This window comes from Python bivittatus, unplaced genomic scaffold (genome assembly GCF_059951505.1).
Source record: "Python bivittatus isolate LINGU-HERP-01145 unplaced genomic scaffold, Pbiv_v1 ctg000980_np1212, whole genome shotgun sequence".
Taxonomy (NCBI): Eukaryota; Metazoa; Chordata; class Lepidosauria; order Squamata; family Pythonidae; genus Python; species Python bivittatus.
The window spans coordinates 8,523,334-8,543,612 of record NW_028277125.1 but is presented as its reverse complement, the minus strand read 5'-3'; the positions used below and the strand labels follow the sequence as shown (position 1 = coordinate 8,543,612).

The 20,279-nt window shown below is 40.3% G+C and overlaps 1 protein-coding gene across 1 annotated transcript; it reads right to left on the bottom strand.

The window, feature by feature from the left end:
• Positions 1-63: 63 nt before the first annotated feature.
• On the bottom strand, positions 64-20,279 carry DCUN1D1 (defective in cullin neddylation 1 domain containing 1). The gene is made up of 7 exons (XM_088132599.1): positions 19,777-20,279; positions 14,507-14,723; positions 12,908-13,076; positions 10,947-11,077; positions 10,252-10,334; positions 8,581-8,677; positions 64-7,001 (listed from the first exon to the last, which is right to left on the bottom strand). The coding sequence occupies exons 1-7, from the start codon at positions 20,113-20,115 to the stop codon at positions 6,922-6,924; spliced, it is 1,116 nt and encodes a 371-aa protein (XP_087988725.1). The 5' UTR covers positions 20,116-20,279; the 3' UTR covers positions 64-6,921.

Genomic DNA, 20,279 nt, shown 5'->3' with positions numbered 1-20,279 from the left:
GACTGAATCCTTGGGCGGTTGACTCAATGTTCAAAAAAGGCAATGGCGTGTCTCTAGAACACTGCCAAGAAAATTGCAGTTATTGCCAGGCATTGAGCTAGACTCAAAGTCATCTTTACTCTGCTTTTTGGATACCTGAGGATGAGAATTTCATATTACCTGTCCTTTTTTTATTGTAAAAACAGATTTGGCACTCTTTCAGAATCCATTACCTGTTGCAGGTAATAAGATTCTCTGCAATGGTCTTAGATTCAGAGTGACTAAGAACAGAAAATCACTTTAGCCTATTTTTGATTTGCTTAGAAGGCTCCTCTGACTAGGTCCTCTTCCAATAAAGCAAAGTCCCTTTATCCTTGCTATCAGTGACAACCTTCACTCACTAACTAGGATCATGGGTGATCCTAGTTAAGGCATCCAGAGCTGGGGATGAGAAAAATTTAAAATGCCCTTTGTAGCTCATTTCCCAGGAGCACTGGTTGAAGATGATGAATAACTCTGGCAAATATCCGAAAAATACTCTGCGGCAGACAAAGGGGCATCCTCATTGAATGGGTTGGCATGGATGAGAAATTTCCTTATGGTACAATGTGGTTGAGTATTTTATGATTCAGCCTGTTAGGGGAACTTGGACATTGTCTTACCAGGTTGCGTGAATATTTATTAAATTTAATTTATTAAATATATATGCCGCCCAACTCTAGGATTGAGAAAGGGGCTTACTACATTCTTTCATGCCCAAAACCCAGCTACTTGATCCAAACAAGTACTCCAAAGGAGTTTCAGTTTAACCCAAAACACATATTAGTCAATGAACTTCCTTTAGGTTAGAATGAAATGAAATGATCTCCCTAGGGATCTCCCTCATCAATATTGACTGCCATCCTTCCAATATTTAAGAAGTTGGTTAAAAATATCTCTTCCACCAAACCTGTAACTGTTTATTTAATGTTTGGTTTTTATCTGGACTTCAGTTGTATTCTGTTTTGTTTATATTGTGTATTTTCTGTAAGCCACTATGATTTCCAAATTGATGAGAAGGCAGAGTATAAATCCAGCAATATATAAGTGCAGGTAGCAAGGCCGTTTTTTGCTTATTTTTCAGTACCAGGAAAGTTAGTATAAAACTAGAAGAAAAATATTAATCGTGACAGGGAATCTGATGAGCATCTGCAGAAGCTGTCACCTTCACCTCCCTGTTATGGTTCACAAAGTACTGCCTAAAGCAGTGTTTTTCAACCTTGGCAACTTCAAAATGTGTGGACTTCGACTCTCAGAATTCCCCAGCCAGAATTCTGAGAGTTGAACTCCACACATCTTAAAAGTTGTGAAAGAACAGATTAAAGAATCTAACTGGTAGATTGAGCAATCTCTACTACCAATTAGATTCTTTAAACTGTTCTTTCCCAGTAGGAACAGGTGAGCCACTTTAGTGACAGTTCTGAGAATGAGAGATTCAGCTTTAGCTTGTTCATCACGCTCTTTAAAAAATCCTCATAACAGTAGAGGCAGAGGCTGTAATTCTCCAACTAAGACAACCTTCCAATGTAAAACCCAATGGAGTTCAAAAAGATCTTCCCTTTCCAAGGATATACTGGCATGTCTCCAGTATTCCAAGGATATACTTGCTTCTTTAGGCTCTGGATCATAGGTCACCTTCAGGAGAGCAGCATGGTTTCTGAGGAAATTAAGCTAAAAAGAAATAATGCCCAGAGCAATGTTTCTTTCATATATCCTTATTACAGTTAGTGCCAGAGGATCAAGGAGATCCTTCCTCTCTTTTCAATGAAAAATACTTGTTTTATTTCTGAGATGGACTGACAGGGCTTCTTCTGTCACTAGCCCTCTGAAAAGTACAGACCTAGCAACTGAGGTACGTGATGTACAAGCAGTGTTCAGTTGGGTGGCCCCTGCAGCTGTCCTTATGCTATGCTTGGAAGATACAGCAATTATTCCTTGCAATAGTCAAATATATAATGAATGAAGAATTGGCTCAAAATAAGTTGAGGTCAACCTGGCACAGGTTACGAAATATGGTGATGTGCAATAAGACCTTGACACAGTTTGAGATCTTCTTGTGTAGTTATCTTAATAATGCTTTTTCCAAATGAAGTCTGAATTTTCTTCCCACTTAGAAATAGATACCAAAGACTGCAAGAACCACATGGCAATCAGTCACAGACCAAATAAAGGCTAAAACTCACATTCTTTGGCTATGTAATGCAAGCAGATGATGGACAAGAAAAACATGTGCAAGGCTGGAGAAAAAGTAGAAGGGAAAAACAGGATGGATGGACATGATCAGGAGATCAATGGAATGTCCTTGGAAGAGATATAGATTGTTGATGGGATCAGAACAAAATGGTGGGTATGTGTCCATACAGCTGCCAGAGACCAAGCATCACTCAATGGCACCTAACAGTCTCAACAGTAAATCAAGATCTATATCTCTGCAATTCATGGATAAAAAAAATCTAAAGTTACCTGCACATCTTGCTCAAATATTGACCAACCAAAACTTTTGGTCATCTTTAATATAAATGACAAGCACTGTGTTTAACTTCTTTAAAGTTAGTTTTTTTTTAAAAAAAATCCTTCAGAGGGGCATCATAGGATAGTTTTGAAGAAATAAGTTACTTTATTTAGCAGGTTCACAATTCATAGCTTTGGACCAACCAAATAAAAACATCAAGGTACCACTTTTTTCTCACCCCACAAATTAGAAACTTCAAACTGTGTTTGGGAAAAAGAAACCCTCCATTGTGCAGCCATAATCTATATTTTATATGGCAAGCACAATGCTGTTTGCAATATTCTCTTATTCCTTTCCTCATCATGATTTTTTAAAATAAAAATAATCAAGAAACAAATAATTTTTTGCTTCTTCTTCAATGGCATAATTCACGAGGAGGTTTTGCCATGACAACTGGGCTAGTAGTTTATTGCCTCTGGATTGCAGAAAAGTTGTTTCTAAGTAGTTAAATTCAAATTACTGAAAAATGTTGATCACATGACTGAAATAAAATTACCAAGAGATCTGTATGGCTGAAAAGATCTAGTCTTACATACTAGAATAACACCCAAACAGTAGGTTAGGTTAAGCATTCACTGCTTGTCTAGTATTTGGCAAAAGGAAAATGATTTATGAAGGCTCAAGTTACTGCTAGATCCATGTATGGGTTGTTTTTATTAATAAAATCAACCCAAGTAGAAATTCATTTTACATTTTTAAACTTTAAAAAAAAATCATGCACACATACATAGGGGATATGTCTGAACATTTTTAGTCTTGGCTAGAGCCAGGCATTTACATTCAGAAACAAATCATTAAGCCAAATATTCTGCCACTAAACACAGTCGAACCCTAGCACCACTTTGACAGCACACATCCCACTGAAAAGCAGGTTACCAATTTTTGCCTCTGGATTTAAACCACTTCTTAAAATTCAAATATGCTATCACACAAATAACCTTAGTTTCTCTGCTACTTAAGACAGCAATGCTTTATGTAATGCAGTTTTATAATTACACAGTAATTATAAATTGTGTAGTACCAAACTGATGGCAAATTCCATTTTGTTGAAAAGGCCTCAACATTGCAAAAGGAATAATCTTAAAAAACAAGAACAGCATGGCATTTATGCCCTAATCTTCAGCACAGGGATAGAATTCAGTACATCTCATTAAAATTTAAAAAAAAAAAAACACTAAAACACAAAATGTACACAGCATACATCAATGACTCATTCTGAGAAAGCTGTACCCAAATTTTAAGACAGAAAACAGCACACGCACACTTTGTAGAGTTTTCATAATTCAAGTCTTCGCTGATATTTACACAAGAGAAGAAACAATGAAAGCGTAAATAATATACTTGACTTTGCCAATTCCAGCAGCTAGAAGATTTCCAAATTTATCCAATGGTTTCTTTAAACTTCCAAAAGGGCACTGAAGGGGTGGCAGGATCCTGACAATAGTTTTTAAAAAATTAAGCAATGCTCAACATTTTTCCTCATATTATTTTAACATGTGCATAAAAGTGCATTTTAATGTCATGGATATATGAGATGTTAGCAAGAAAACATGAACTATTTCAAACTTGCACTTCTCATTCTAAAATATTACAAAGGAGTTTTAAATACCTTGAATGCAAAGTTTCTGATACTGTTTTCTCTATCAAATGATTATTTAAAGAAAAGAGCAAAATATTGCTCATGGTGTTAACTGATTAAAAGCCAGGAGGTATTTCAAGTGCTGCTGTCACATAAAAACACAAGGAATAAAACCACAAGCATCAAGTAAAGAAGAAAAAAAAGTCTGTGGGTTGGACAGAAAAAGTGGCAAACCAAACAATGGGACCACTGGATGTAGGATTTTCAATCTCTCATCATGATTGAAAAACTTCGAAATGCTGGATCTCCTACCTCTCTCACCTGTGTAAATTCTTTCCCTTTCAATTTCAGCACAACTGTTTCAAAACTGTTAACTTTACAGTCATTACAATCTGCAAACTAGCTCCTTACCTAAGGTTCATATTCTGGTTTAAACTAACCATTTGTTGGCATTGATCTTCAGTGAAATTCAAAGCTAAATATGCCTTATGCTGGAGAAGGGAAGGGAAGGGAAGGGAAGGGAAGGGAAGGGAAGGGAAGGGAAGGGAAGGGAAGGGAAGGGAAGGGAAGGGAAGGGAAGGGAAGGGAAGGGAAGGGAAGGGAAGGGAAGGGAAGGGAAGGGAAATTTATACAGGTGGGAAAGGATCACATAAGCCTATGGGGCACTCAGTGGCATCTGCAGCAAACTGCCACGATGGCTAAATTGTATGTGTGTCATGATGTTATTATGCCAATGCCACAATTATTTGCTCGTCTGGTGCAAGTTGCTGCACTGGCATGATTACATCATCACACACATTGTCACCTGCCCCCCCACTTGCTGGCACCCATATGGACCATCTTGATTCTTTATCACTAGAAATGTTACACTTGCATTAGCCTCAGTTATGATCCAGCCATAGCAAAGCACAAAGTCACTCTCCACTGCATACAATGGCAGAATCAAGTAAAAAAGCTATGCCTCTTCCATTAAAAGTGCTGAACCAATTTGGCTGGATCATGTTTGATACAATTTGGACTTGCATGGAAAATACAGATGATCTACAGGGCTTCACTTAAGCAGGAACTCCAGTTGGTTAATAGTTATTCCACACACGGAGCCCGGTGTGGTCAATGCGAGTATAGGTGCAGGGTCTCCTGTTCATGCAACTGCTATCAAACACCCTTCCCTAGTCTGGAGGCCTGCAGACATGCAAACCACCTACTCCCACTGTCAAATTTGAAATTCTAAATATCTGCAGGCATCAGGCTGGGGAAGGTTACATAGGCCCACAGAAAATGTTTGTTCTGGGTGCTGATGTCTCTGCTTGACAACAAGTGAACTGCAGTTGTAAAATAAGAAAAAAGTCACCATCACAGGTGAAGGATCACTCATGGCAGTTCCATTAATATTCAAGTGTTTTAGCTTATGCCAGCCTCACATAAATATGCATTACATTTATTGTTATTTAAAAAACCCAACCGAAAACCTTCCTTGGCCCTAATCAAGAATTCTGTAAGACGTAACAAGTATTACAAGTTCAGTATTGCATTCAAATCTTAACAATTCAGTAGAACTTAGTGGTTGGGGGAGGGAGAGAGGGCCTTGACCAGATGAGCATTTCAAGACTAATAATATTTTACTGGGTAATTCTAACAGCAATTGTGAGTAATTCGTTATTCCCACATTAGAATACCCACTGGTCCTTACTGTGCAAACCCTAGCCTATTGAAACTTAGGAACAGCAATGCTTGGTAATGCGCTTTCTCTAACTTAAACCAGTCTGAATAAAAAAAAAAGAGAGAGACAGAATAGCAGTTATGTGGATGGGTTCTCTCACTTTGAGGAAATTGGCCAGTTCTCAGAAGCTGCTGCCCGTACCTGCCCGAAAGACAGTGCTACCCAATTAAGTTACCAGGGAAGCTACCGGCGGTCACTAGGCCAGATGAATGCAGGCACTCCAGCCTTCTTCCCTCTGATGCTGCACACACAGTATTGTGCAGAAACAAGGTGGCCAAGGCTGGTGTGCTAGTCGGCAAGAAAAACCACCCATAAGCAGAAGCGGGATGCTAATGGAAGCTTCCTCTGTCAACATTAGGCACCCAATATTTCTGACATTAAGGATACTGCAGAGTCAATAACTGACCTATGTTTCAATAGCACTGACTCCAGCACCAATACAGCTGGCAAGCCTGTTCCAGAGAGGGACAAAAATCCAGGCCTTTGCTGGGATATTTCGACATCTGCTTTCAACCACACAACCAAACAACGAGTCCTTGCCACTCACACTGACAATAGCTGTAAATTGGCCATTCGAAAAATGGATCCAAACACACTGTTTTAGGATAGTCTCAGCAGTCTTTGCAGATATCCCCAAAATATGTTAGCTGAAGATACTTTTTTTCTGTTTTCAAAAATAAGACAAGCGGATTGTGATATTGAACTGTGAAACAGTAATACCAAAGAGTTTGCTTGGTGAAAACAGAATATACTTTAGGTGGAACCAGAAATGTCAAAACAGTCATCCAAAAACATGTAAGATCTATGGAAAGAATTAGGAGGCTCCATTAAAAAAAGGGGGGGGGGAAGATGATATCCACAATGCTGGAGTTTCCAAAGGGGTTAGGGCAGCCAGGCTAGGAGAGAAGCCCAAGCCACCGTAGTCAGATATGGTCCAAGGTATATCCTTACAGGTTTGCTGCAACCCTCAGCTTTTATCTCTTGAGGATTGGTCTTCAGTCCAGTCCAGTCAATTGGCAGAAAGTGACTGCAATTTTTCCCCATTATGTTTATTTGTACAGACTAGGTACATTTTAGAAAGTTCATTTAGCACTACACTGTCGTACTTTTTACTCCAGCAATCTGAGGTCGTGCAAATTCCACAAAGTCATCGATAAGTACAGGCCATGCTCCTGGGAAAAAGAGAGCAGAAAAAGACAAAGGATTAAATCTTCAAAGAACTTTAATAAGAATTGAAGACGGTGATTTTTCTTTTTCTTCTAGTTCTTAGGAGGGAGGCAGGGAGAGCCCGTAAAAGTCATACTTTGCATTCAATTCCCTGTGCTGGCTGGGGAATTCTGGGAGTTGAAGCCCACACATCTTAAAGTTGCCAAGGTTGAGAAACACTGCATTAGATGTTGCTTGTTAGTTACTGGAACAACAAATATTTATGTAAGTCTGTCAGGTCCTCCTTCTGATGTATGTATTCACTGACCCAGAAGTCAGTGAATTTTGTTAGTATTGCTAAATGATTGGGGAAGTAGTGAGGTGGCTCCCTTATTTTTAACGTCTTTTTATTCTCTGTTTTATTTTGCTTTTTATATTTTTAATGTATTTATTGACTGTTTTTAGCTTTGTTGTACGCCGCCCAGAGTCACCTGTGGTGAGATGGGTGGCTATATAAATTGGTTTAATAAATAAAATAAATAAATAAATATTGGGAAATTAGGAGTCAAATGCATCTCCCCTTGGGAGAGTATTCCACGGTCTTGGAGCTACACAGAAGGCCCTATCCTGCATACGAGGTAACACAGATTCAGATTTTAAAGGGCATCTGTAAAAGGAGTGATCTAAGTCAGTGTTTCTTAAACTTTTTGCTCTCAGGACCCCTTCCCTTTTTAAAAATTATAGAGGGCCCCAAAACAGCTTTTGTTTGTATGGGTTATATTTATCAATATTTACCGTATTAAAAATTAAAATAGACACACTCATAGATTATTTATTGAATCATGTAAACATAACAATAGTAAACCCATTAGATATTAACATAAATAAAATATTTTTCCTGAAAAAACCTATTTTTTAACAAATAAAAATAATAATGAGAAGAGTGACATTGTTTTAAATTTTTGCAAATATCTTCAATATCTGGCAAATAATTTTGATTTCACAGACCGCAGACCACACTTTAAGACTTAACCACTGATCTACATAATCAGAAAGGTTCATTGCTGGAGAGATGGTCCCTCAAAGAGTCAGGCCCTAAACTGTTAAGGGATTTAAGGGGCCTTTAAGGTCAACACCAGCATCTGCATCTATGAAACTTGCAGAAAGCAATCACAGAGAAAAAACGTATCCAGGAAAAGGCATGACAGAATTTTAAAATGGTGCATCTACTAGTTCCCATTTGCCCAGTCAATTACTTGGTGAGCTGCAGAAGGGGAAATGTGGCAGGATTAATGACTCAGCAGTAGCTAGTTTGGCAAGCTAGTTTAGCTAAAATAAGGAAAAGCCCCATGGCAGGGAAATGCCAGTGAGTGTCATTCATTTTAAAGCCAAGTATTATAGCTCCTCCTTGCTAGAGACTGCTCTCTGAGATTAAATTCATGGTCTCTATGGCAATGACCAACCAACTTTATTTTCAGATGTTGGACAAACAGATTTTCATTTACTCCTGGGTTCCTCACAATTAAAAAAAAAAAAAACCTCAGAGGACCAATGAAAGTAGCGCTTGGACAAAAGTGTTCCAAAAGCATCAAGAAGCAACATTACCTTCCTCATCATAATTTGACATATCATCTGCTATCATTGCACTGAAGTCTAGAAGAAGGTTCCAAGTATCCTTCGGTATAGATCTTTTATGATGTTCCTGTTTGACAGAAAATCCCACTGTCATAATTCAAAACATTACTTATCTATAGATTCCTCAGCAGGACTTTATGCTTAGCATATAGTGGTTCCAAGACTGGAGCCACAGCATCTTCACATTTCTTGGGCAGCAAGATTCATCATCATCATATTTATTTTGGTCACTGACCAATAAAAATAGATACAGTAAAACAGACAACAATATTATCCCTTTCATCAATAACTACTAGCAACCATTTGTGGGTGAAGCTTACACATTATGTAGCAAAATTTTGCAACTTTTAAAGAAATAGATCTGTCTTGATTATTTAACAAATAATGCAAGTAAAAATTATTGGAATGCCCAGGGAATTTAAATAAAAGAGGGGTAATCAGCTGAAAGCGAATGTCCCTATAATGCTGACAATACAAAAGAACATGGACTATGGTTTCAATGGCACCTGTACCACAGGGGCAGTATCGAATATCATAAGGGATTTTCCTGTATTTTTCTTCTAAAACAGCTGTAGGGAGAGTGTTAAATCGAGCTAAGGATAAAGCTCTCCTGAATTTTGGGACTGTAATATGATACAAGTATGAGATTGGTTTGTTCACTAGAATTTGGTTATTTGCAATTATATTATGGGTAAAAACAGCAGTTTCTGCTTGGCCTTCTGTATCTAAGATCCTTTGCCTTAGTAGTGACCTGGCTTGGTCAAACTCTAAAGTCAAAATGGCATCGTTGGAGACTCAGTTTCTTTTGGATAGCCGTTTTCCAGGTCGTCTCAAAGTTATCTGCCTGTATTAGATGGGTCAGTCCACTGGGGTTATAGGGCAGCAAGGTTGAAAATTATCTCTATCCCACATCTTGAGTGACTATTTCTGATCAGATGAATCATCTGCTGAACCCATGGCTCTGCAGAGCAGTAGGGCTTTGCTTCTCAGAGCTGCTTTAATTCATTCACTGGAGTAAAGCAGTGCTGGGAAGCAGTCTGCTTCAACACTTCCCAAGCACTGAGACAGACTGTTTCACTTCCAGTGAAGGGGCTGCCCCCATGCAGGGCGTCACTGCAGTGCTCAGAAGCAGGGCTTTGTTCGGCTTTCCAGAGTGGCATCAAAGGAGCCCTTGGCTGGAGGCTCAGTTAAAATAAAGTGCCCCTCAAGGCTTTGCACCAGGTTTAATGGACTTTAAATGCTCATGCAGAATCCAAAAAAGCAGATATGGTCCAGTTGGCAAGTTCTTGACAACCTTTTCAATGTGCAGCCCAAAGAATACCAAAGACAGGCAGTACTTAAAATGACTGAGAATCCACACACTCCCCTGCTCAGTCATCAAAAGTTCACTGGGTCCAAAATCTGCAATTAAAACGTAAAAGTTTCCTTTTGGGATTTCTGATTTTATTTGTTCCACCCAAATAGAGACAAGAAAAGAAAAGCTGCCAATTCGCTCTAATGTCAACCTGACCCACTGATTATTATGTTCATAGGCAAAAGTCCTGGATCTGGACCCCTTTTATAACAGTATTGATTACAAGCCCCCAACCCCAGAAACTCAACATGTAGTTACTTGTTAGAAGCCATTAATAGTGAACTTACCAATAAAAATCTGTTCCACAAGTCTAGGAATTTAAACCTTCCGTGAAGCACTAAGTTCCAGTAGGCAATGGCCATTTCTAAATCTGTAACATTAAAGAAATTAATTCTTTTTTTAAAACATTATGACCCAGCCCAATCATTCTGGAATGCATAATTAATTAACGCAAAGAAAAATTCTGCTGCACAAGAATGCTTCAAAAGTTCCTAGATTTCAGGATTCCTTCACCCTCACCCTCACCCTCACCCCCACCAAAGATTTCTCAGACTATCACAACTAGACACCGGGGTGATCCAGGCAAGAGTTTGCAATGGGGTTTCACTTTCCCTCATTCCCCCTTCCTGAGTTCTTCACACTGAGTAAAGTTTGCTTCTAAACCTACCCTAAATTTCAGGGATGCCTTGTTCCCTTGAATAGCAATGGAGCTCCTTTGCAAGGAAGAGAAATCTAGAAACACTTCTAAGTGTATGAAGCTTGACAGCACCTTTCCAAGGCAGGTTGTCCACCAAAATACAACTTTGTTAAACAACACTTGCTGAGAGACCTTAATGGGCTTGTCTCAATCAATTAGCACCACACTTGAGGGGAAAAGGTAGTTTCCATCACCATGGTCAGCCACAGCATTGCTGAGAAATCTACTTTCCGGTATGTGACATGACTCACTTCTTCCTGAACTAGGAAATGTTGGCATACATACCTAAACCTTTCTGTCCTGGATTCTTTGCAAAGTTGAAAGTAAACTGGTAAAAATCCTTAAATCTTCCTGGCTCTTTTAATTCTTGTTCCATTTTAGGAAGCTGTGCCTTTAGTTTTTCTATGCTGTCACATCTGTATTTGTTAATAAAGAAAAAAAAAATTTCACCGTCAGTCAGTGTACTATGGCGTATATTTTTAAATCCTTCTACAAATTGTACTGATATTCTATATGGTTGCTTTTAGAACGGATGATCTCTGAAGTTCTCTATCATTTGGTTTATTAAAATACAGTGGTACCTCTAGTTACGAACTTAATCCGTTCCGTGACTCTGGTTGCAACTCAAGTTGGTTGCAACTCGAGGTAAATTTTCCCATAAGGTTCAATGTAAATACAGTTAATCCGTTCCGCCCTCCGAATTTGGTCGCACCACGAGGCAAATTTCCCCATAAGGTTCAATGTAAATACGGCTAATCCGCCCTCCGAATTTGGTCACACCCCAAGGTAAATTTCCCCCATAAGGTTCAATGTAAATACGGCTAAACAGTTCTGAAACATATGCATTTTATTTTTAAACCTCAAAAACCTTCCAAACGCCACAAAAACCTTCAAAACGCCACAAAACACACCACAAGCCTCACCGAACGTCTCCTTGCTACCGCGATCTCGCCCACAGGAAGCTGCGACCGCGTGGCAGCAGGGAAAATGGCCGCGGATCCAGTTCGTAACTCGAGGCGGAGTTCGCAAGTAGAGGTAAATTTTGGGGGCCGGAGCTGGTCATATCTTGAAAAATTCGTAAGGAGGGGCGTTCGTAACTAGAGGTACCACTGTACTACTTAATCTATACATTTACAAACTACCTAGGGATGAAATTTTCACACAAGGCAGAGGATTAGAACATTCTTCAAGAATTATCACAGCTCCCCTTTTGGGTTCTCTCCAATAATTACTTTTCAAATCAATGAATTTGGTAATATATAGACAGGAAAGGGTTATGTCTTGAAGGAATTTCTTAGAAACTCAACTATTTGTATTTAAGTCAATTATCTGATAGTCTGTGCATTTTCCTGGTCCTGCTAATAAACATGTCATTTCAGAATACATCAGGAGTATAAAAACTGCCATGTGGAACACTATCACCCATATTGCTTCACAGCTTTCTCACACACACACTTTCTCATTGACACACTTGCCAAAAGAGTAAACAAATATACAGAGGATAGTTCAGTTCCTAGTACTGATATATCCGTTAGGAGTAAATTCTTCTACATTTCTGGGTATAGTTTCATCCTATATTTCAATGAACTGAAAAACAAAGGAAAAAGCAGCAGAGTCTTCATGGCCCAACAGACAATGCATCCAAAATATTATGATTTCCCACATGGTACAGTAAAAGAAAATATAGTAAGTCTTCAACGAGTTTATTATGCCTCCAACAATTAAAAAACAAAACCCAAACACAAGCTTTCAAAACTAGGATTAAAAAAGAGATTGAGAATACTGTCCCTCTTAATTCTGTCACTACCTCACTGCCATTACCCTGTAACTCAAGTGTTTTTCAAACTTGGCAACTTTAAGACGTGCGGACTTCAACTTCCAGAATTCCCCAGCCATCCTCCCAATTCTGGGAGTTGAAGTCCACACGTCTTAAAGTTGCCAAGTTTGTAAAACACTGTAACTCTTGATGATTAAAAAAAGATAATACAATAGTAAACTCTTGATGATTAAAAAAAATAGTGAAGCATATATCCCCAGGCCACAAAAAGCTCATAAGTGTTGTTATTCCCCAGCATCCCTGCACAGCTATGCCAGAGGCTGGTGGCAGGAAATCAAGTGAGTGTGTTTCTGTAAATAAAACAGCGCATGGGCAGGCTTTAAGTGGCCTCTTTCCATGCTGCTTTAGCCCAAATGGCTCCGTATGCATCATAGGATGGGTCCCTCGGCCAGAAGAGTTCAGCACTTACCCAAGTTCTGTCATCCCATCCATGAATTCCACCCTTAAGAATTCGCACTGCGTCGCAGCTCTGAACTTCCAGGCAATTATCAAGACACTAATACTAGCAGGGTCTAGTGCCAAGTCATCACAAAACTGCTGTATGCCATCTATACCAATTTTATTCTCATCTTGAGGATCTTAAGGTTTAAAAGTGAAACAAAAATAAATAAGTAAGTAAATGAACATTTAAAATTTCTTGGAAATATGTATTCCAGCAAGAATACAGCTAGGTGTTATTTCAAAACAAATCATGTGAATGAGAAACTAATTTCTGACTCAAGGGACATTAACTGCTGGCAGATGCCATTTAACATTAATCTTTGCTGTAGCAATTTAAAATGTGCAGGAAGTGTCTCATAGCCCTTCTCTTGCCTGGAATCACAACTGCAATTTAAAATGGGTCAGTTTTCTGTTTCACGCAGGAGAGAGAATAAATCACAATTCACCTCTCATGAAGGACTCATTTTATCCATTTCCCTGCAAGTCCAGGTTAAGATGCAGCTCAGAATAGAAGACTCTGGGTAGAAGAAAAAGCACTGGCTTGACAAATGATTATTAGGAAAGTCAGAGTAGGAATGTGGGTAGGTTCAGGTAACTAGATCAAACATAAGAAAGAATGTAGCTTTGGTGCTAGAAATCAGAAAGTCCCCAAACTTTTGCTGTGAATCACTAACAATATTTACACATTGCAGCAAAATATAATCTGTTAAACTATGGTTACTGTATAAACTAAAAATGTTTGAATTCAGAAAGCATGCTCTGTCAACCCCCCCCCAAACAAATAATGCTATAGCAAGAAATGAGCAATGTCCTCTGAGTTGGGGGGGGCTTCAATTTAGTCTCCTAACCAACCAAGGGGAAAGGAGGCCTTCCAGGGATATCAGTGGAAGAGGCAGGGGCTCATATTTGGGGCTCATATTTCAAGTAATTTTGGGTTGGGGGTTAAGGGTAAAAATGAGAGCAGTTCACTTTCCAGAAGCTTTCCACTCCCATTCCCATCCTTATTTTTCTAAAGGAAAAAAAATGGGGGAGGGGATCATGCTTCAGAAAGTTTATCATTTTGGCTGAATTTCAGAGATGTGATTTTGAGTCTTACAGGGTTATAAGTATCCCATGAGATGCATACCCTTAATTTAGCAAGGCATTTGAACCTAGCTACTTAGGAACCCTTTTCAATCTCAAACTCCCTGGGTTCAAGTTCACCCTCAATCAAGAAGCCCACTGGGTGAAGTTAGTCACCAACTTTTGCCCATCCAGAGTCATGTACTTGAGACGGGCAGCTGTATAGAATGAATGAATGAATGAATGAATGAATGAATGAATGAATGAATGAATGAAATGTTTTCCACATGTATTGTAATAACATAACAGAAGATAAATATGTTTGTTGCCCTAAGCTCCTTGGAGGAAGAATGGGAGAAAGTTTAAATAGTTAAATAAATAAACCTTGTTGTAACATGTAACAGCTAAATGCCTATCCCTCTCAGTCGCAGTTTACCCCCACTGAAACCAACATCTATAGCTAAGGTGAAGCATTCAGAATGTTAACAAAAAACTTTTTACTCACCTTTATATCTGTTATATAGTTGCTCTAATTTCTTTCGGTCCAATGATCCCTTAACATTTTCTCGTATATACAGTTCAGGATTTTGAAAAAAATTATCTGTTGCAACATCTAGCTTCCAATCATTCTGGGATAGACAATTCACTGCTGTTTTTTCACTAGATTGCGTGAAGATCATAAACTGCCGAACTTTATCTTTTTGTGATGACTTCAACTTGTTCTAAAAAAGTTTGAAAAGAAGAGCAGTGCTTTACCCTGAGAATAAATATCTCAAATGAAAACTTCACAAATGATAAATGTGGTTGATAGAGAAGTAAGGCAGACATTCAGAAAGCCTGACAGGAGTATTGATTCCTTAACTTTGCCAGATGAGTTCAAAAGTTACTTCCAAGTCACATTGTTCATCACTGCTCTAAACACCTCACAAGTCAAATAAGCTCACTACATGATGGAATTAACACTGAAATACTCTGAGATATTTCTCTTCCCCAACTGTAATAGCAACAACATGATTTATGGGCTCATCCAGGTAATTCAGGATAGACAAAGAAGAGCGAAGGAAACATCCTTCACAATATCTGCCAAAGGTTCCACAAAGTGCAAGGTTTAAAAAGGATATTAACAGACAATAAGGATAATTACCAGGAGTATCTGTTGAGTATGGTCAAAAAAGTCAAGATGGCCACTGCAACGGTGTGATTGAAGCTCCACCTGTTTGCTTTGATTTTTTTTAGCCATACTCGTGGACACTCCTGACACACACATATCCAAATTGATCCATTAGCTTTCAGAAGCTGATTGATTTGGGAATACAGTAGAACAGCTTAATGAGAAGGCTAATATACCATCCCTTGTTTCCAAGAGGCCATCAACTGATGGGGTGCAGGAGAAAAAGTTTTGATTGAGGGTTATGTGTGGAAAAATAAAAAAAGAACTAATATCAAAATTCAATACCATGCAGAGTGATACGTATATGACTTTTAAGATTACACTGTCACTGAAGTTGTATTTTTCCACCTTTGCAGTGAAGCTATAAACACAATTCTCAAGACTGTGTGACTGTGGATAGGCATCATACTAACAACTGTTAACTCTGTACCATGACTGGAAACACCATCAACTAAGCCATTCAATATCATCAACTGGTGGGAAAACTTTCCTATGAAAGGCATACATATGACAAAACAAGCACTTAGCCATATTCATCTATGGTTACCCATTTTTCCCTGGTTTAAGTAGGCAAGTGTAGAAGTCACAAATTGTACCTCCCTGAAAAAATGTTCCTCACAGCCCTTAACTCACAGTAGGGTACAACAGAAGTTGGGGTATCAAATTTACCTAGCAACAGACTTCTTCTTCTCATTCTTCCTGTTTATAAATAATGATTAAATATCTATATTTTATTATTTAAGTGTTTATCTCTTGCCTTCCTATTTAAATCTTCAAGTCAACTAACAAAACACAACTATGGCCATATAATATGCTATTCTAAACAAATACAAATAAACCATTTTATGGCACCCAGATTTGAGATTCAGAGGTGAAAACTTGTATGCCCGAATTAATTTCTTTACACTATATTGTCAGTTTAATGTAATTTTCCTCTTCCTCTTGAGTGATTCTGCTATTTTATTTTTGATTTAGCTGTTAATTTTTCTATATTGTTTTTGCTGAATTTATATATGCTTCATCTGACTCTTCAATGACTGTAAATAAAAATACTACTACTAAATATTATGGCATACCATGATAGCCTGGTTCACACAACACACTAAGACACAAACTACACCATTCCATTTTAGCCCAGTGTCTTGTACAAAACCAGCTATTGTCTATCAATGAAACAGAAAGAATATTAGCAAGCAATAGATGTAAACCTTTTAGTTCCCCAGTACACAGTAGTTGAAAACTGTAACATGAGTTCTGCCTACATATATCTGCCTGTCTTAGCTAGCTCCACCTTTGGCCAGCTGGCATGAACTGATGGCCCAGAGTGCAGAGAAATGGTGACAGAGAACAGGACCATGGAAGAAATGTGCCTGAGATAGTAAAGCTGCTTCTCTTCCCCGTTCTGGGAATATAAAATAAGAGATCATGCTGAAAATTACAATATGGAAACACTATATGTTTATCATAGGATATCACCTTATATTATTTTGGATAATAATATACCTCATTTTACTTATTATAAGGGACTCCAATTTACCCTATCTTTTAATAAGATATTTCTTTTACGTAACTTCACATTTTTAAAATATATTCATTTAAAATGATTTATATAACCACCCACCTCACAATAGTGACTTTGGGAGATGTACAAAGATTAAAAACAAAAACAAAAAGATATAACCCATGATACCCAAGGTTAAACAACAACCCCCAAATCAAAAAAGAACACATGGCCAGTAGAGTTTGCCCAACCTCCTGGCCCAAACACCGGTGGAGCAACCAGGTCTTCAAAGCTTTACAAAAGGCTAACACGGTTGGGGCCATCCAGATTGCGAAGGGATGCTGTTCCACACGGCAGGCATGACTTCAGGGTCCAACAAGACGTCATTGTTTGATGAAAGGGATCTGGAAAATGCCCTCCCTACTAGACCTGGTGGAATGGGCAGAAACAATGGGGGACAGGAGGCCCGTCTAATCGAAGGAGAAAATTGTGAGCCACAAGTCAAATCCAAATGACTCATCCGTACAGTTTTCTTGGTGGTGTTACAGAAATGGTTTGTCATTGTCTCCCAGGCAATGCCAATGGCACTGGAATTCTAAATTGTTCCCCCTGTTCAAGTACGAACTGTGGCTGATTCTGCTTAGTTTCTGAGATCAACCAAGGTTGGCTAAATGCTGGCTACGGTTCAAATACACCTTGCCAGAGATGGAGAAATGGTCGATCCCAGGAAGCTAAATGCAGAGACAATAAATTAGTCTAAGGAAAAACATCCTGGGTGTGGGCTTTGAAGGTAAAGTTAAATGCGCCTAAATACTAAGTACCAAAAGAGTCTTGGTACACTCGTTATATTTCCGGAAGATTTTTACATGCTGTCTTGGGCACAGCATCACTGAGGTAACACGTGTCAAGGAAGTGTTCAGATATACAGTATAATCAGGAAAGTTTTGAAATAATATAAACTCATTTACCAATATGCTGTAAACTAAATTACAATGCAATTTTCAGACTACATGCTTCAGTCTAATTATATGAAGAGTGCACTATAAAGAAACTTGGAGATTTCAACCTATAAATACAGATGTTTAAAACTCCAATGACTTTTTAAAAATTCCTAATGGCAAAAAAAAATGCATGGGATCTAAAGTGTCTTTCAGTATGAAACCTACCCATTTAGGAAAACAGGTGCAAACCTCAACCTATTTCAAAATAAGAGTTACTGGATTCTTAAGTTGTTGATTTAAGTATGTGGATGTTATAAGCTGAAACCCAACATCTGAATAAGGCCCACATTCTCATCCCTGCCTCAAACAGTGACTGACTGAATCTAGTACTAAGGTTTTGTGGAATATAGCCATTTCCATCAAATTCATTAAAAAATATTCTTCAACTTCCTAGGGTTATTCCAAATATAAGCATATATGAGATATATGCAGAAGGTCATGACACCGTGTCAACAGGTCATTATACTATTCAAGTAAACAAGACCTAAATAGCATAGTGCATTCCACCAGTCGTTAATGATGATGTCATTTACTTTTCAAGGTGTGTAATGCTAGTTTACACCAAGAGTGGAAAACAGAGTTAGAGCCTGAATTAAATTCAGACTGAACTAAAGTTGCCAATATATTCTAATTCTGCAATTTCAAACCAGATCCTCATAGATTTCTGCTGGAGAATGGGGGCATTTGAGATGAAATAAAGTATCAAGATGATTCAAATACTGCCTCATTTTCTTCTGAAAGTGTGTTAGATTTTGGTCTACTTTTTATTTTTGTAGAAAACTGTTTCTTTTATAAGAAATAAATAAACCAACCCTGGTGTAATTATTATTACTGTATTAAATTGTTGTTGTTATCATTATTCTTAAATTGTTAGTAGATCCTGCAAGCAAACTCCTGAGAAGATGTTGGGAAAAAGTTTGCATTTATGTTTGCTGCTGTACCTAGGTTTTTAGTCTGGCCTACCCAACAGACTAAATTTGTTTAATCCATAAACTGCAATTGCTTGGATTCATATACCTAAAGTTTACTGAGCATAATTCCTGGTTTCATAGACCACTCTTATCCCCAAACCAACCTACCACATTACAGCTTCATCTGTTGGATGAAACCTGCAATCAGAATCTGTATCAGGGGCTCAGTGGATGAAAGAATTAATGTATGTGTTAAAGTTATATTCCAACAACAACTTTGTGAGGTAGGTTGGGCTGAGAGAGAGTGACCAACTCCCAAGCACCGGGTGAATTTCCACCACTTAAACTGGATTTAAATTTGCACCTCTCAAATCCTAATAGCACCATAGCCATCAGACCATAGCAGCTAGCAGGAATTCCTGCACCTTCTGAAGATCAAGCCACCCGGAATCCGGTAGCACCTTTTCCCATGAACATATTTCACAAATGTGCCGGGCATAACGTTCTGTGCAGCTCATGAAAGTGGGTGCTTTTTTTATGAAATCGGTGGGTGGGAAAAGGTGAGACCCCTGATGTTTTGCCACCTTGGGTTAATCCGGCAATCCTCCTGCAAGGAAGACCAGCAATTGCCACACTGCCCGCCCCCCCATCCATCTCTTCCCCCCCTTTCCCTTTGCACTTTTGCAGGGGGGAAAGAGCCATCACCTCCCTGACGCCAACTACCCGCCCCCCATCTCTGAAAGAGGGGGCTACCCCCGAGAGCGCCCCTGCCTCTGGCTGGTTGGGGTGAAAAGGAAATCTCCACACACACCTCTTACACAACCCACAAAGGCTTCTGCCTCCCACAGACACACAGAAGACACCTCTGAGCTCCGCAGCTGACGCGGGGCCCGCGGGGCGGGAGACCCCGACCCCAAAGGCCCCCAACACACCATCCCGCAAGGGCGCGACCCCGGGTCCCGGCAGGCCGAGCCGGGCGCGGGAGAAGAAGGCGGCCCCTTCGCCCTCCGACGAGCTACAGCCGCGCCTCCCCAGCGCAGAGGGGCCCCATCTCCCGCCGGGCCTGCCCTCCTGCCGCAGGCCGGGCCCCCCGCGCGGCCTGCGGGGTCGCGCCCTACCGCCGCCGGCTAGGCCGCGCGTTGCCAGGCGATGGCGGCGGCGGCGGCTGCCCCTCTGCGGACGGGCTCTCACCATGGTGGGGCTGCGCGCGGGCCTCGCTCCCCGCCGGGCCGGCTCAGGCGGACTCTGAGGAGGAGCAGGAGGAGGTGGACCGAGGCTGGCGGCGGCGGCGGCGGCTCCCGGGGCTCCTCCTCGCGGGCCCTGCCTTCCGCCGCTCATGCGCACTGCGCCCAGGCCGCGCTCGCCGGGCCGGCCCTGCCAGCGGACCTCGAGCGGCCCCGGCTGCCGAGCCCGACCCTCCCGCGCGGGGCCAGGCCCGCCCCGGGCCCTCAGCCCGGCGGCGCGCGGAGGTCGCGCTGAGCCTCTCGGCGGGAGGAAGGAAGGAGGGCTGGGCTGGGCTGGGCCGCCCATCCCCGCCGCCTGCGGCTCCCCGGCTCCTGCCGGGCCCCCGTCCCTGCGCCCCCGGGAGAAGCGCCCCTGGCTGCCCGAAGCGAAACGGGGTCGGACTCGGATGGGAGACCCCAGCGCCTGAGGCGAGGCCAGGAAGCGTTATTTGCATCGAAGCCTTTAGTCGA